The sequence below is a fragment of the Giraffa tippelskirchi genome, chromosome 6, assembly GCF_054371585.1.
Source record: "Giraffa tippelskirchi isolate mGirTip1 chromosome 6, T2T-mGirTip1v1.2.pri, whole genome shotgun sequence".
Taxonomy (NCBI): domain Eukaryota; kingdom Metazoa; phylum Chordata; class Mammalia; order Artiodactyla; family Giraffidae; genus Giraffa; species Giraffa tippelskirchi.
Genome location: NC_137280.1, coordinates 160439320 through 160457393, shown reverse-complemented (window position 1 = coordinate 160457393; position 18074 = coordinate 160439320). Strand labels below are relative to the sequence as shown.

At 37.0% G+C, this 18074-nt stretch overlaps 2 protein-coding genes across 9 annotated transcripts in view; one reads left to right on the top strand and one right to left on the bottom strand.

The window, feature by feature from the left end:
* Positions 1-682: 682 nt before the first annotated feature.
* LYSMD3 (LysM domain containing 3) lies at positions 683-11600 on the top strand. Its single transcript, XM_081504947.1, has 3 exons — positions 683-833; positions 4963-5225; positions 9538-11600. Exons 2-3 carry the CDS (start codon positions 4971-4973, stop codon positions 10201-10203), a joined length of 921 nt encoding a protein of 306 aa, XP_081361073.1. The 5' UTR covers positions 683-833; positions 4963-4970; the 3' UTR covers positions 10204-11600.
* A 2581-nt stretch (positions 11601-14181) lies between these two features.
* POLR3G (RNA polymerase III subunit G) overlaps positions 14182-18074 on the bottom strand; it is a 46764-nt gene continuing 42871 nt past the window's right edge. For all 8 annotated transcript variants that reach the window (XM_081504938.1, XM_081504941.1, XM_081504939.1 and 5 more), the window contains one exon: positions 14182-16577. In XM_081504938.1, the coding sequence (XP_081361064.1) occupies positions 16491-16577 (87 nt within the window). In that variant the 3' untranslated portion in view covers positions 14182-16490. The remainder of the gene's footprint in view (positions 16578-18074) is intronic.

Sequence of the window (18074 nt, the reverse complement as noted above, 5' to 3'; positions counted from 1 at the left end):
AACCCCGGGCTCGAGGGCAAACATTTTCCGGGGCCTTACTCTAGGTGGCTCACTTTCCTCATCTAAGAATATAAAGGCTGAAACAATAGTCCTCCGCCGCCCAAGGGTTTTATTTCCTCCGGTATTTTGTCTTTTCTGCAGGAGTCGAGAGGATTCAGTTCGAAGAGCAAGATGCATGGAATAATTTAAAACATGGATGTCAATACTATGCTTTGGGGCGTCCTTCCCCACACCACAGAAACCTTCAGAGGCGAAGAGGAAATGCACAGCAGCCCCGGACAAACCCTCACCAACCCTCAGTACCTCCCCCACTCAGTGTTTTCCAGCCGGTCTTTGCCAACGCTGTGCGAAACAAACGGACGATTACAAGAGATCCGCCCAAATAGCTGGATTAGCCTGCGGACTTGGCCCCGAAGCTTTTATGTACTGGGGAAAATGAAGGGGCGGGGCCGAAGGGGAGGAGTCGGGGCGGGGCTGGAACGCGCGCCCCACTCCCGGACTCCGGCGGAATCCCTGCGCCTGCGCGCCCGCGTCGGCCTGTGGTTAGGGAGTCCCGGGTTCTTGGGCTAGCCCTCGCGCCCCCGCCCTCCGCCTCCTCCCGGTCCCTTCCCACCTCCGCCCACTTGACGCGATGACGCACGGCAGGTTTGCGGACGTGGCGGCGGCGCACGGCACGAAAGGCGGAGACGTTGGTGGCGGCGGCGGCGGCGACGACGGTGGAGGAGGACCGGGGTCGTCAGAGACGGAGGCTCGGCCATGAACTGGCCCGGGACGGCGGCAGCGGCGGACCTGGTGGCCGTCTCCTCGTTGAGTGCCCCCTGCTAACGGGACAGGTAAAGATGGCGGCCAGAGGTGGGTGCGGGGTTGGGGGGTGGCCGGGTCCGGCCAGCGGCGTTGGGGCCCCGGCTGCGCCTTCGCTGAAGGCGGCGCGGACCCAGCGGCCGCGGATGTGGCGGGCCGGCTGTCGGGGGCTCGGAACCCGGCCCCGCTTGGGAGAGACTCCGAGGCAGCGGAGACCTTCGAGACCAGCTCCACCAAAGCCCCTTGTTACACTCTCGGGGAAACTGAGGCTCAGAGGAAGGGCTGCTCCCAGCCCGAATCCCAGAGCAGCGCGTTTCCCAACTAGACACGCTACTTTTCTCCCTTAACCTCGTGTTTGTGTTGAATATTCGTTGACAGCATCTGGTCCACATCGTCCCAAGTGCGATGACAACATAGGGATCTGAGGTTTAATCATCGCTAGGTGTAACAGAGAAAAGAAAAAACCCAAAAACTAGACGTGTGGAAAGGAGGAGGAGGGAAGCTAAGTTTTTAGAAACTCGATTGGCTCTGAGGAAACAGTCTGATACTGTCCCAGTGCTGAAGTAGCTTGTGACCTGTGGCCCTTTTATTGCTGCTTGTTTAAGGAACGTCAAAACGAAAACACCCAACAGCATTTATAGAGCACGCAGGCATTGGGGAAATAATTTTCAGTTACCGAGTGAGCTGATGAGTGCTTTAACATGGGGTCCATTGGGTTACTTTTTTGCCAGTTCTTGTAATCTACGTAGCACGCAGGCTTGTTTCAGTTTTCTGAAGGAGGCACTTGTGATTTCTGTCCTGCCTTAAGAGAATTGTAACAGGTGGAACGAATTGAGCCAGATGACTTCACTACTGTGTACTTAGTCATCTTTTATATAGTTGGCTCAGGAAATTATATGCCAGGGCCAGAGTCTAGCTTTTCACGTCAATTAGGGACACAACCAACTCTTCATTATTCAGAAACTATACAGTTTGTGGTATTCTACTGCCTGCGTTTCAGTACAAGAGGAGTGAAGAGATGGTGAGACAGATACGTTGTTTCGCAGTGTATCTTGGAGCTGATGCTGCTAAGTCGCTTCAGTCATGTCTGACTCTCTGCGACCCTATGGACTGTAGCCCGCCAGTCTCCTCTGTGCATGGGATTCTCCAGGCAGGAATACCAGAGTGGGTTGCCATGCCCTCCTCCAGGGGATCTTCCCAACCAATGGATCAAGCCTGCATCTCTTAGGTCTTCGGCATTGGCAGACAGGTTCTTTACCACTGGTGCCACCTGTGTAGCACATATTATGGAGAGACATTGATATCAGTATCTAAAATGGTTTTTGGGCCTTGCTCAGTGAATTTCAGCGGTACTAAGCCACTTTGGGGTTCTAAGAACAAATTATCAGGAGAAAAAGTCTAAAGTTGGCAGCATAACTGAATTAGTATAGCCAAGTGTAAATTGCTGTATATTAACTGGTTCATAACTTGTAAAACTTTCTGAGAATATGAAAACAATAAATATTATCCCCAGAAAAGTGTGCATGTGTATAAAATTTTGCCTAGGAATCCACAGTATTCACAGATATTTCCTAGATTAAAGACATTATTGAAAGACTTAAATAAGTGGATATAAAACTATTACTTGTTTTAGGTGGTGAGATACTCTTTCAACTTCTTTGAGAACAAAATAAAAACAAAGCATTCTTAATTTATTATGGTTTTAAAACAAGTTTCATCTTTCAGCTTGTTAGAGTTGTTACTTATTATAATTCCTTGAAGGAATAGATGTGATTTTAAAACTGCTTTTGAGATGTAAAATGTGGGTAGCTTTCTTTAGTTTGGTGGCTGCTGAGTTAGGAGTTCCAGTTTATGGTAGTAAATAATGTAGCTCTTGGGGGAACAGGTGAAATTATCGACTTAATATGTAGCTATTAGTTACTCATTGAGTAGAAACTTTTGAATTTTTAAAGCATTACAGTGTTGCCATAGAGCAGGGTCAGACACTGGTTTTGTGGGGTTGGATTCAATGATATGAAATAGTTTCCAAAATTGTCCAAGTATGACCCAACATAGTATATGATCTATTGTGTATATTACAAATTCAGACTTTTGGAGTTGGTTTTTTCTGATTTTTTTTTCTTTTCCACCTGGTGCTTGTCCATAGTATTCACAACTGCCTTTGGGAAATCATTTAGTCTTGACTTTTATTGCACAGCATTTTCATGATTTCCTCCTCCTCTGATTACTTCTTTTCCATCTTTGCAGGCTGATCTTCCTTCATCTAGATACTAAATGTAGCGGTTCTCCAAGGGTCAGCCTTGGACCCACTTTTCTTATTCTGTGCTCTCTCTCTCTAGGTAATCTCATCTATACAGCTTCAGTTTCCACCTATGTGCAGACGAGTCATGAAACTGAGTCACCCAGACCTTTCTGAATTTGACTACATAGTCCACTTGACTATTTGACATTCTTTTTGGTTGTCTTAAAGGAATTTATAATCAAAGTCACCCACTCTCACCCCAAGCTCTTCCAGTGTTCCAGATCTTAGAGAATGGCACCACCGTTTACTCAGGGATGCAAATCAGAAATCTTGTTGTGACCTTTAACTAATTTCTTTTCTTCCTATCTGATAGACTTTGGTGGGGGAGGGTCTGGTTGCTGGGATCCCACTCTCCTAACATAGGTAAGAAGGGATTTAGAAACCTTTGTGCAGTGTCTATATTCTGGGGCCCCAGGGCAGGAAGGGGGTACTTGCTGGGTGGCCTGGAGGTGGGGAGGCAGAGCCCTTGCCACCTGCATGCCCACATCCACCCTGAACATGATAGTGGGGTGAGATGCTCTGGGAGGGATGAGGAAGTCCCCAGGCTAGGGCCAGGTTGACAACAGGGGTTGTGGCAGGTAGCCACAGCTTCAGCAGCACTGCTGCTAAGTCGCTTCAGTCGTGTCCGACTCTGTGTGACCCCATAGAAGGCAGCCCACCAGGCTCTGCCGTCCCTGGGATTCTCCAGGCAAGAGTACTGGAGTGGGTTGCCATTGCCTTCTCCGTCAGCAGCACTAGGTGCCATAGTTACAGGTCATCTTGTTGCTGGCATCGTCAGTGGTGAACTTGTAGTCATACATGAGCTCCTCACCATGCAGGAAGCAATGCAGGGTAGGTAAAGCTGATGATGTGCTCCTAGCCCTCTATGTGGATGACTTGAGAAACCAGTTGGGTTCACAGGAGTAGTTGATGACGCAGACAGCATTGTCATACATTGTGGCACCTCTGTGTCAAAGTCATCCATTCGGAACAGGAACACGTGGCACCGAATGCCCCTCCCGTTGGAGAACTTCTCCCGCTTACTCTTTTTTAATGGGAATAGGTCAGCTTGATGAAGGTTGAGTTGTGAGTGAGTACACTTAAATCAGCTCTCATCTCAGTTTAAAATGTCTTTTCTGAAGTCTAAATGAATATAGTGCCTTAAAATCTGTTCCCAGTCTCTATGGACCATAAATTGAGTTTCATGGGGGCTTTGGTAAACTAAAAGTTTGATGAAAAGCTGCCAAGGAAGAAAAATCTCTGGTGGGAAGAAAAATCCCTGGTTGAGAGCAAAATCATGACCTGTGTAGATAGCACATATTGTCCTAAATATAAATACTGAAATCAGCCTGATCCAGGGAAGTGGGAAGGGGGTCCAAAAGATAGTTCAATCTCATGAAACTTAAAAATCAGGACAACTCAGAAAGTTTGGGGTTTATAAAAGTGTTGTGTGTATATATGTAAAAACTATATACTTTGATTCATCAGATCTACAAATTATATATATATATGATCACATGTTTTTAAGATGTGTGATCTTAAAATTATTTCTTATATTTTCTTCACATACTCAGAATGGGGAAACTTAATTTTTTGACCTAAAAAAATATAGCAGTTTGCCCTTATTAAAATGTAAGCATCACTGTTTTGTGACATATGGTCTAAAAGAATAGATTACCTCTTCCTCCCATCCCATTGTCTCCATTGCCAGATATGCTCATTGTTCTTCAACAGCTACAAAACTTGAACCTAAGTTTTTAAATAACTCAAACCATTCTTTAGAAAACAAAATATAGAGTGTCTTGAATATAAGATTCATGTTAATCAGCCAAATGGATCAGCTACATTCCAAAGTTTTCTCTGCCTTCTTTCCCCACCAGATTTGGACATGGCAGGGAGGCATCAGAATCGTAGTTTTCCTCTTCCAGGAATTCATTCAAGTGCTCAAGTACATGCATTTGGAAATTGTACAGACAGTGATATGTTGGAGGAAGATGCTGAAGTGTATGAGCTTCGATCCCGAGGAAAAGAAAAAATCCGAAGAAGCACATCAAAAGATAGACTTGATGACATTATAGTGTTAACAAAAGATATACAGGAAGGAGACACTTTAAATGCAATAGCCCTTCAATACTGTTGTACGGTAAGTTTTAATCTGACTTTGCATAATGCAGCCCCAAATACATTATTTGTTCATAGTACAAGTTGAAGTAAAGTCTGTGCCCTTTCTTTTTTGTTCCTCCACCCCCCACTTTTTTTCCTCTTTCCACAGAAATCTCTTATCCTGTTGGTGGATGTTAACTTCTTAAATTTTAAGTGAACACTTGAATTGTTTATTTCCAAATCATGATTCTGTTTTCAGATTGAAAACACTGAAATGTATTTATTTTTCTCCTTATTCAAGTTGTAAGAGAATGTAGAAATATACGAGGAAAATGTCCCAATTTCCTAAGATAACACACACTGGTGTATTTCTTTCCATACCTTCTCTGGGGGGAGATGTATATGTATGTGGTGATGTTTTTACTATTGGTTTATATTACCCATGTTACTGTGAAAGTTGCCTCTGACTTTTTCATTTCTTAGTAGATCATGGACATCCCTCATAGGCATATAGGTCTAACTCACTATGTTATATAGCTTACAATGTTCCATAGTATGGATACACCACAATTATTAAATTGTTCTGTTATTCATGGGTAGTCAGGATTTCCTCCATGTTTTGCATTGGGCAGTGAATGTTGTCACTACTAATACCTTTGTTTCTGTGAAATAGATTCTCATAAGAGGGATTTATAGAGGCAAGGTATATTTTTCATTTTACTAGGTATTAAACTCTGTTTAAATTCATTTTATATCTGTGTCATGTCCATCTTGCATCCATAGTGTGGAATCTGTTTTCATGTAAACACGTTTAAATCCTTTGTTATCAAAGTTTTTATTCTTATGCTCCCAAAAGAATTTTGAAATGTATGTACTATGTAACACCTTGCACATTTTAAAGTGAACATCTTAAATACATCTTGACTTAAAATTGTTACAGAGAATTTAATTTCCAGAATGTTGTCAATATTGATATTTAAAAATAAGACTGTTAGAATAGTCTTTAAATGTATGCATGGAATTCTAAATACCACCAGGATTTGCTACCTAAAATCATTCATTTGAAATATATATGAGCTCTCTTTTTACTAGCATGAAATTTTATATATTCCTTTTTCTCCTTGATTAATATTTTCATTCTCCTCCTCAAAATCTTTCATAGTGCAAAATATATTTATGCTTGAAAACCTTTTATTGATTACCTGTCACAGTTCCCTGCAGTAGAAACACACATATATTGATAAATTTATATATATATTTAAATTTAATTTTATAGTTTCCTATGACCATGAGGTTCTATGTGTTATTTTTTATGAATAAGTACTGCAGTTATTCACGATTGACCAAAACAAATATTATACATTTTAAACATTTAATAAAATATTTTATTGAAATGCATTTCTTGATGGAGTAAGAAAAGCTGGGTTTGGGGTTTTTTGTGATTTGTTCATGTATGGGAACATTATTGTTAAATCACAAAATGATCTGATTTCATTCTTTAATGCAGATAAAATTGTTAATATGTATTCTGTAGAGAAATAAGACCACGGAGAAATAAACCTTAGAAGGTTGTTAATGGAAAGTAATCAAGAGTTTTAAGATTGGGGCAAGGCTAAAAATATCAAGATGGAGATCCAAGAGAAGAGTGTGGTCTAGTAGCTTTGTTAAAGAAACACAGTAGTTTTCTAGAGCCTAGAAAGTTTTCTTAGAAAAAGAGAAATTTGAAATGCCATCTGAACGATTTAAAAATAGGTCATATTTTTAACCAGTGAGGTTTTGAAAAGGACAAAGTATTTCAGGCATATGACAGTGAAGTAGAGAAGATATCAAGGAGGAAATAAAGTAGACAACAGAGGAAGTTTATTAGGTGTTTCAGAAATGAGTGACACAGGCTAGGATAAAGTGCTTTAAGATAACTGAGGAAAAGTTTGATATATAGTAAGAGAATATCACTTTAAGGTTTTAAAAAGAGTGCTGCAAAATGGGGGTGTGGGGGGCCAGGGAGAACCTGCTGGTGAATTAGAGGGAATCCAAGAAAGAGGTTATTGGAATATCCAATGATATAAGTGTGTGGGCTAAAATAGTTATAGCAAGGAGAGAGAAGAAGCTGATAGAAAATGTATTGGGGGCAATCACAGGATGTGTCTGCTGTTTCCTTAATTAAATGTAGAGTGATGAAAGGCAGTTAGTTTAACAGAGCAGATGGCATTGGCCATAGTAATGGGAAATTGATAAAGCAGAGTTAGGGGGTTAGACAGAGCTCTGTTTGACAGAGCTCAACTAGTAGAAGAAAGATTAATCTTACAAAAAGGATTTATCAGTTAAAAATTATGGAAATTAGTGCCTATTCTGCTTATAAATATTCAACCTTAAGAATTATTAAACTATGCCTGTTATAAAACAGTGATAAGAGGAACAAAAAGTTCAGGGTTGGAATCCTAAATGTAGCCAAGGAAGTTAGCATAACAGAGAAAACATTATAGGGATATTTAGAGAGGTAGAGTCTAAACCTTGGAAGCATAGTTCAGAAAGATTGCTGAGTAGTTATTAGTTGGAATATACAATAGCAAACAAAAGAGCATTTAAAGAGAATAGGGTCAGGCTTTCGGGTTGTCAGTGAATCCTCATTTGTCTTAAAAAAGATTCCTAAGGTAGTAAAGTGAGGAAGCACTCTTTAACATTACACTGTCATCTCCTCTCTCTCTTGTCCTTCTACACATACACATCAAAGGAATTCACTTTTTCTCATTCTGCATCACACTGGATCCGTAATATGCAATTAATCCAGATCACTACGGCCTCTTAAAAACCCTCTTTGACAACCTAGATTTTGCAGTTTTCTGATTTTCCTACTATTAAAGTTTAATAACAGCTAACACTTGAATAATATACGGGTTTCACTACTGTAGATGTTCTTTGGACATTTTAATACATTAATCTTCACAGTAATCGTATGTGGTAGGTAGTAGTATTACGGTCATTTTACATACGTGAAACTGATTTGCAGAGAGGTTAAACAGCCTGCCCCAAATCATACAGCTAGAAAGCGTCAAGGTCATGCTTCAAATCAAGGTAGCCTATGCTTTTAACCGCTATCATATAGTGCTTTTCTGGCTACTGTTTCTCAGTCTCCTTTGTGGCTTTCTGTTACTCAGCACACACCTCAAATATTGGCATTCCTCAGGGATCTTTCCTATGTTACCTTTTGCTAGCAAATCTATCTACTCTTGTGACTTCAATGATCATTTCTGCTGGTAATCCACAAATCTCTCTCTTTAGCTGGGATCATTCTTCTGAATTTCAGACATTCATCTCTAACTGCTTTTTGGACATCCTCCACTTCCGTATTTCAGGCACCTCAAAGTCAACATATGTGAAATCTGTTCATTCTCTCTCATCCCTCTACAGTGTTCCGTATCTTAATGAGTGACATGATTACCCGTTGTTGGCCATGTCAGAAATCTAAGTTTTATCCTAGATTCACTTTAACCTCTCTGACATCAATCAGGTGATAAATGATCAGAGTTTAGTTTACAGCTTTGATGGACTAATAACTTAAAGGTAGTTGGAGAACGTGGCATAGTAATTGGTAGCCTGAGAAATATTCCCTTACTCTTGCAATTGTTGGCAGGTGGATAGGATATATAGACCGGTTGAAGACTATATAAAATATACAAGGAAAGCCTATAAAAATGACTGATCTTGGGAGGAGTTGAATAATGCATTTAACAGCAAGAAGTTTGGGGGAAATGGCTTTAGAAAACAAGTGAAGGAGACAAATTATCATTTTATTAATTCCAACATGTATTTTTAAAACCAAAATATTTTAACATCTTTTAAAACTAGAATGGTGGCATCTTCAATATTTGGTGTAGTTTTTTTTACCTTTATGATACATAAAATAATGGGACATCCTAAGAGTGGATGGCATCTCAGTTTTGATAAAACATGGTACTTTTATTGGGTTAAGTTGACATTTGCCTATACTCTGCCACATAAGAAGAAAGAACTTAAGACTGTAATCCTTCCTTTACAAATTGTTTACAAGCAGCAGAAGTGTGATATTTGTACATGAGGTACAAAGAGAAATATCAAAAGGTCCTAGAATCTATTTAAATAACTAGAATTAGTGTTAACAATATATGGGGTGATGGTTTCTTAGACTGGTAGATCAAGAGTGGTGTAGAACTGTTATCCACAAATAAAATCTCTCTGGATGTGATAACTCAACACTTCTAATATTAAGCTCATTTTTTTCCCATCTAAAAGTAACTGGGATGAATGAATTGTTACTACTTTTATTTTGATTCAGAATTTAGTTGAATGTTGCTTTTTTTTTTTTTTCTTTACAGGTAGCAGATATCAAGAGGGTTAACAATCTCATCAGTGACCAAGACTTTTTTGCCCTTAGGTCTATCAAAATTCCAGTAAAAAAGTTCAGTTCATTGACTGAAACACTTTATCCTCCAAAAGGAAGACAGGCTTCACGTCCTTCTACTGTTCAATACCTTGCAGAACAACAGGAAATTTTCTCAGCTAATGACTCTCTTTCTTCCACTGAGTCAGCTGGTAGCTTTCTGAAAGAGGTAGACCGAGACATCGAACAACTAGTAAAATGTACAGACACCAAAAGAGAGAACCTTAATGAGGTGGTGTCTGCCTTGACAGCACAACAGGTCCGTTTTGAACCTGATAACAAAAACATTCAACGTAAGGATCCTTACTATGGAGCAGACTGGGGAATAGGGTGGTGGACAGCTGTAGTGATAATGTTGATAGTAGGCATAATAACACCAGTGTTTTATTTGCTGTATTATGAAATTTTAGCTAAGGTGGATGTCAGTCACCATTCAACAGTGGATTCTTCACATTTGCATTCAGGAGTCACACCCCCATCACAGCAGAGAGAAATGGAAAATGGAATTGCTCCAACTAAAGGAATACCCTTTGGTCCACGAGATGATCATAAACAATATAGTCAAGATTCTCAGTTACCTGCTGCTCAACACAAAAAATAGCAGTTAGTTCACAGTTCCAGTGTTACCAATCACATGTGCGTTTGGAATGTGGTCAATCAGTTACAGTCAGTAACCACTTCAAAGGCAGAATTTAGAGAGGCTGAAGATGCTGTGTTTTTCACCTTTCATTGTTTGGAGCCACTTACAAATGGGTTGAGTATAAAATCCCTACAGTTGCTAGTTGTTGATATTGAAAGCAGTGAATCTGTCTGTTGTATCAATGCTTAAAGCAGAAATGAATATGAATATGTGTCTAGGAAGTTCTTGAAAAATGGATCATTTTTCTTAGTCAAGACTGGTTATGTTTAAATCTTATTTTTTAAATATTTTTGTTTTGAGGTTATTAGTAATAAATATATTAAGCAAATAATGATAGCATCAGATGTCTGCAGCTGACGAAAATTTTAATACTGTGAACCAGCAAGATGTGCAGTTGCAAGCAAGTCTGATTCTAAAATTATTTGATAGCACTTAAAATTCTATTTTGAAATTAAACATTTAGCTCATACGCTATGAAAGCATAGAACAGAAATGGGAAAGTTATCTATAATGTCTGTAATAGAGGATGAGATATATTATTAAACCCCCCAAATAATGTGTTACTGTTGGGAAGTTGCCATTTGGTCACTAGAACACTGGATTATGTCAGGACATAAAAGTTATCTTTCTCTCTTAAAGAATGCTGCCACTGCTTCTGTTTTTTAAGTAATTTTATTTGCCTCTGATATTTGAAAGCACTTTTGTTGTTCTTTGATGAAAGTGTTACACATGTACAGATTACCATTATTTAGGAAATATTTCCTTACATACTGTGATAAGTTGTTGCTGTAGTACATGTAGTAACATGCCTTAATTACATTTAATGCCTTATAATATATAATTTTTAGAATTAAGCATTGTTTCAGATAGTCCAATAGGATTCATAACATAGGCTGTATAAAATTAGCCTCCACCTTCACTATCAAGCACAAGTTAATGGGACACAAACATTTTCAGTCTGTCTCTGAGGTCTGTTGCAGAAAAGCAGGGGTAAAGAGACTGTTAGCATTAGCATTAACAGACATACTGCTTTATTGATCCCTTAGCCTCTAGAGTTTTTCAAAGAGAAAATGTTCAACTTAGATCCTTTTTCCCTGAGCTAGAGCATCACACTGGGGAAGAGAGGCCAGAGCTGTATGGTTTGGGCAGAAGGAAGGGGTTTAACAGGGTCACGTTTTAAGATCTACTGTGGGTCAGACAGACTGGCTAAATAAGCATCTGCATATTGGTTCCATCATTTAATTTTTAAAAGTATGTGTTTTTAAAATGTTATCAAAATAATTCATTAGAAGCAAGATTTGGTGGAGTCTGGCTTGCCTGTTTTGTGTATAATAAAGTATGTTCCTTAAGACACATAATAACACCTCATTTTCTGGGCATTATTTCCTAACTTTTAATGTTTAAGCTTTTTGACCAGTTGTTTTATACTTCAGATTTCAGTCTTGATACAAAGTGAGGTGAACAAAACATTATATATATATATGCTTAATGAGGCTTAATGTACTTTCAGGAACAATGTATCAGAGAAAGATAGGACAAAGAAGTCAAACGTTAAAGCCCTTCCATATATCAGAGAGCCTTAGACAATTACCAAAAAGTGTTAATATGGAAGTCTGTAGCAAATTGATTTTTTGAGTGACTCTTATTAGTTTGAGATTTAAAAAATTGTTTTAATGTGCCTTGGGCATCTTTCTAATTTATGCTCAGTGTTAACTTGGTCAGTTTACATTGTATTTATTAAGCCTGCTGAAAACCAAGTTTTAGGGAAGAAAATAAAGATTATTTTAGGATAGAAGGGGCTAGATGGCCTTTGAAGAACTTTGTTTACATCAAATTGATGAAATTTCAGAGTCAAGGATTCCTTTTTGCTTGTGATACTTGGAAATTGACAGTGAGAAGTCTGATTTCCAAAATCATTAACATTTTAAAAAGTTGGTGTACTATGTTGGTTAAAAACATTTTCTGTCTTGCAGAGTGTCCTATTCCTTGAAGGAAATATAACATATCCTTATGACACAGGCAGTTTCCTTTGTCCTTATGTTTGACTTTTATATTTTTACTTGATTAAATATAGTTTGAATTACATATAATTCTATATATATGTTATATATAGAGAGAATTCTATATGTTATATATATAGAATTCTAGATTTTAATCCTTGTCATTTGTAAAAAAACAAATTTCCTAGGCATTTAATAGATACAATAATTTTAACTTTTAAAAAGTACTAAGTAGTACTACAAGATTTGTAGTAAATGCAGATTACTTTGTAAAACTTAATAAAACAAGAAAAGTTATCATTTGATATTGTGGCTTTTGTGTTGAAACCCTTATTTGAATTTACTTTGAGACTTTACGTTAGAAGATATATACACACACACATATATACATATAGATGTAAAAGTAACAACTGTGAATCACTGCATTTGGTTCACTTAAAAAGTTGGAGTTGCAAGTGTTTAAGAAAAAAACTGCTTATTTTTAAAAAGGGTAGTTCTTAAAGTTTGGGTACAAATGGTTAAGCTTGTTTCAAACAATGGATGGTATTTAAATAATTTTTGCCATCCTATTCCTAGAAAATTATAGGCTTTGTGTCCTTAAAAGATATATTAAGATCAGTTATAGAGTCATTAGGAATTAGAAGACAGTAATGTTAACTTCTTTGAAAACTTGTTTTTTAAAGCTTGTCTTTTTCTGACCCCTACTTGTTCAATGGCCTGAAGAGTTCTTTAAATGAACCACTATTTAGTCATCAGTTCTACTAAAATTACCTACTTGGAATATGAAGCATACAATTAGGTTTTAGAAATACCATGAAACAGGATCCAGTCAAAGTGTTACAGAGTAAAGGTGGAGTTTTGGGAAGTTTGTATTTAAACGGTACGTTATGATGGGAATCATTCTTATTTTGAATTACGTTGCTCAGGAAATCAGTATTTTTCTTCCAAGTATGTGCATATTGCACTGTTAGATCACAGAAATCTGAATGCTTTAATTATTTTATGTATACAAATTATATAAAACTTTTGTATAATGTATTTTATACAAATGCAGCATGGAATTGTAGAATATTATGTTAGCATGTACATCTGTAAAACTGGGTTTTAAAACTTTCTGCCCCTTATTTTTCATATTTTAAAAGATATACAAAATGTAATAAAGTTTATATTTTATTATTAATAAAAAAATGGTAGCTGGTTAATTTAATTGAATAAAGCAAATCTTTTCTCCTCCTCTATTTGATAAAAGAGATACTATGTAAGATAGACTGAATTGCCAAAGATTTCCCAATTCAGATTCTCCCTTATATTGAAACAAAATACACTAGATGACTTATAGTACATAAGTGAAAGGAAATGAAAACAAATTTCAGATGAACGTTATTTGTAGTGAAAAAGGCCTTACGAGGCATGGAGATTACAGGTTGGTCATGTAACAATATGCTCTATTTATATCTAAATTTTATTATGAAACAAACTTTTCATCTCAAAATACTAATTTTTAAAAATATCAGTAACAAAAAATCAGTTATTTGGAGTTATTTAATGGAGAATCTGTGGTGTAACCTTGGTTTCTTTATTTTTAAAAGCATCTTAATCTTAAAATTGTATTTATAATTTTTTTTATAAAAAGTTACTAACTTCGGAGCCTTTAACCATACTAAAGAAAAGCCATGATACTGTACATCTGAAAGTAGTGGGGAAGGAAAGGTTAACAAGGTCCAATGAGTGTCAGCATTCTCTCAATATCCAAATCTCTTTGTTCTTATAGCTTTTAATCACCTAGAGTTTTATTGTTGATCATGGTTTGTTCAAGAACATCTGATACTGGAATCCTGCTCAATAAATATACAGTTATTGTACTAGGTAAAATAAGTATTAACAAATTAGTTTTCTCAAACATATTTCAGTAGGGTCAATATAAAACAAAAGGACACAATTTTTTTTTTTGCAGTAATTTAATGTGTAAACAAATACAGAAAAATAAGCATTAGAGCAACGAAACAGTTTTGTATCTTGTATAGAAATTTTAAAGACACTTCACCATCAAGTATGAGGTGAATCTCTGCACTTTAGTTTACCTTCTTACAGAATAATTTCACAGTCTTCTTCAATTTTAAGCCAGAAAAATAAAGAGTGCCACTGTTAGAGCAACCTGCAAGTACTTGCTGCCTGTTCTCACAATTAGTCTACTTTAAACTTATAAAAAGATCTTCCAAAGGAGGAAGACAGTGCACTTAATAGACATGGCTGGGCCTCCCCAACAAATCCTTGCCCATAGTAGATGCTATATCATCTGTAGGACTAACATGGTGGCAACAAACTGAAAGCCAGGAAAAACGATTCCTGTATCTTTGGTGTATTTGCCTGATTCACATGTTATCTTCAGATTCATAAAAAAGGAAGTAAACAGAACAATAAGGTAGGATTTGTATAAATTAAATAGTATTTAGCTGTAGTACTAAGGAGTTAAGAGAATAAGAAACATGTAACTTACCAATCCTAAATAACTATTGCCCATTACAACCGAAAAGTGAGAATTCTACTCTTAAGTAGATTGCTACTTTAGAGTGTTTCATTCATGTTTTCTATTTATTATCTTTAAATTTTTTCATAAACTCCTTTAAGAAATCACATAGGATCAACACAATACTAAATAATGGCCCTCACACCCACAGTGAATTGGCTGAGGAAATATTACAATTGAAAGTGGTCTTTTTTTTTCCTGAGAAAGCCATATTACAAAATGGCACAAGACAATACACATTTTTTCCACTAGAAAATAAGATGGGAAAATCAGATTTCGATATATTTTGTGAGAAAAATAAGTCTGTCTCAAAACTGTTTTCAATCACTTTGCCAGTTACAATTGTTTTAGAGGGTAAGAATCAAATTTAAGAATGATCATTTCCACAAGGTGAGAGAATGAACACATATGGTAAACTTTGGTTGGAATTTAAGCAGTTTTTATAGAAAACTGTTTACAAGTGAAGAAACTAAGGCACAGAAAACCTAACCAAGCTCAATTTCAAGGCTGAGTTTAATAGTAAAGGTAGAATCTAGGGCTCTGATCCTTAGGTCAGAGGGCAATGGGTGGTATCTTCCCAAGAGGGAAGAATTTATTTCTTTTGGTAAGTAACGTTAATAAATCATTTAAAAATACATAATATGAATTTCCTTGAAAATCTTTGGCATATGTGAGTCACTGGAAGCTTAAGTTTTTAGATATCCTCTCTCCAACTCCAATACAAAAAGGGGAGTTAGTTTTTAAATAAATCAAAAAAGGTTAATCTTAATTTCAAAGTGACCTGAGTGTTATTCTGCGTTGTTCAATCAATTGGATAGTTTGAGTCCTATGAAACGTAACAGAGGCCACTACACCTCAAAGATTACACATATATGCATTCTGCGATGAGATTTATACAACTTGAACTTACTCCACATTTTCATCAAGTACAAAATTAAATACCTCAGTCTAATTTTTCATTAACCAATGACTCAAAGATAACAAATTTGTTACAGTGGGATGATTACTTGATCTATAGGATGGTATGAAGTTAGCCCCAAATTCAGGTATTTATTTATCCCAGGTCTTCGTATTGGTTTGAGATGTAAATTATGAAATTAGCTCAGATTGGCATTTCTCCCTGTGCGTGTGTTTCCGATCACAAAACTTTTAATCTCATAAAATATGCATTTGTAAGAGCTCAGGTAGGTTTATGTAGTCATAATATAGTAGCACAGAACATACCATGTAAAAGTAAAAAATAAAATTATTTTCAAGTTTCTTTGTTTCTAAAGTGCTCCATGTGCAGTATTAAACCAACTTTCAGATTATAGAAATCCATTATGATGACTAGTTGCAGTTTTAGAAAAGAACAGCAGTTAAATAAGAATAATTTGTTTAAGTATGAATACACAGATTAAAAGATGCAAAAACTCTTAAAAAAAGATGCAGAAACTCTTTAGGCACACTCTAATCCAAAACATAAAAAAAACAAACCCACTTGAATACATAAGAGAGATGACAGAGGTGTTAAGGAATGTCAGTGTCAGAGACTAACTGGTAAGGTAACTAGTGTGTAAACTCAAAGTGGTTCTGAATATTTTAGTAACAAGTATTTTTCCAACAAAACAGTAACAAAAATAAAGTACTTACTCATTCCTTATCAGAAATAAAATAGAAAATAAGTCTGTCCAAATGTTCAGAAGCTGTATCATAAAAATATTTTTTGAGAAATTCCATAGCTAGTAGGTTGCTTCATCCATGTTGTCGTCACTGTCTGCACCAAAATCATCTCCATCTTCAAAGTAGGAATTAATGTAGTCATTTTCCTAAGTGAAATGATATACTCCTCAGTAAACTTTACAAGTATGTAACATTAAAGAACATAATGAGAGCTGTCCCTTTAAACATAAGTTTATAAATACCAAAGTTAGGTAACTGGAAACTATGCTAGGCTTAAAAGAAGTCTCTTGTTATTTCAATGCTTAAAACATTACCTTTCACACATCTACCTGTGCTCTTTCTTCCTCGAGACCACCATCCCCTACTAGTCTCAGGCACCAACTAGCTGAGAGAACATGTACAGAGGCCCATTACACGTTACCAAGATACATCTCGTTCATCATACCTTAGAGGAGGGGTGATCATGATTTAGCCAGTTTAACCACTATACACTTACTCCAAACAAATGTACACTCAATAAATGAAGCCAATTTACACTGACATCCATTTGACTACACCAGAACTAAGGGTTTCAGTTACAACAGCTGAGCATAAGCAGAGATTTTTGCTTCCTATCCCCCCAAAAAATAAAAGACCTCAAGACACTGAATCAAACATAGAAGATGACATATTACATTCTATTTAGAGTGGCTCAGTTTCTTTCAAGAGAGATTAATCCGCTGGGAACATTCCAATTCTTCTGGGTGAGTAAGACTACTATCCATGTAAATGACTCAAGATATTTCTGCTTTCTACCAAAAATTCAAAAATCCATTTTGGATATAGATTAAAAGAAATTTAAGGGAGTTATTAACCAACTGCAGTGTATGGACTGTTGCTGGATTCCAACTGGAACAAGCAAAAATTTTTTTCCAATCAAAACAATTTGAACACTGGTTTAATACTTGATGATATTAAAGAAATACGTTTTATTCTGTTAGCTATGATAATGTTACTGTGATAAAAAGCCCTTATTTTTGAGTACATACTGAAATATTGAAGCTGAAATTACCAATACTTTGGCCACCTGATGCGAAGAAATGACTCACCAGAAATGACCCTGATGTTGGGAAAGATTGAAAGCGGGGCGAAAAGGGGACGACTGAGGATAAGATGGTTGGATGGCATCACCAACTCGATGCACGTAAGTAAGCTCCGGGAGTTGGTGATGGACAGGGAGGCCTGGTGTGCTGCAGTCCATGGGATTGCAAAGAGTCAGATATGACTGAGCGACTGAGCTGACTGAAATATTTATGGATGAAATGATACAATGCCTGGGATTTGCTTTACAATGATCCAAGGAAGCTGGGGCTTTGAAGGCGGTTGGGGGTCAGGAGTGGACTGGGTGGATGAAAGAGTGGCAGAAAGGCTGGCTATGAATTGATGACTGTTAAAGCTGAATGATGAGTCTGTAGGTGTTTTTATTACTAGTCACTAGTTTTTGAACATGATTGAAATTTGCCATAAAAAATTAACCTCCAAGATGTTGTTTTCAGGGTGTTAGCCTGCTGTGGCCCCCTCTGCCTGGCAAAGCACAAGCTATTCTTTTCTACTTCACCCCCTGCCAAATTAATCTCTATATCTCTATTATCTATAGCAGGAAT

Coding starts and splice junctions, on each gene's coding strand:
- LYSMD3 (XM_081504947.1), top strand. CDS start 4,971: ATGGCAGGGAGGCATCAGAATCGTAGTTTTCCTCTTCCAGGAATTCAT. Junction 5,226..9,537: donor CCCTTCAATACTGTTGTACG/GTAAGTTTTAAT, acceptor TTTTCTTTACAG/GTAGCAGATATCAAGAGGGT.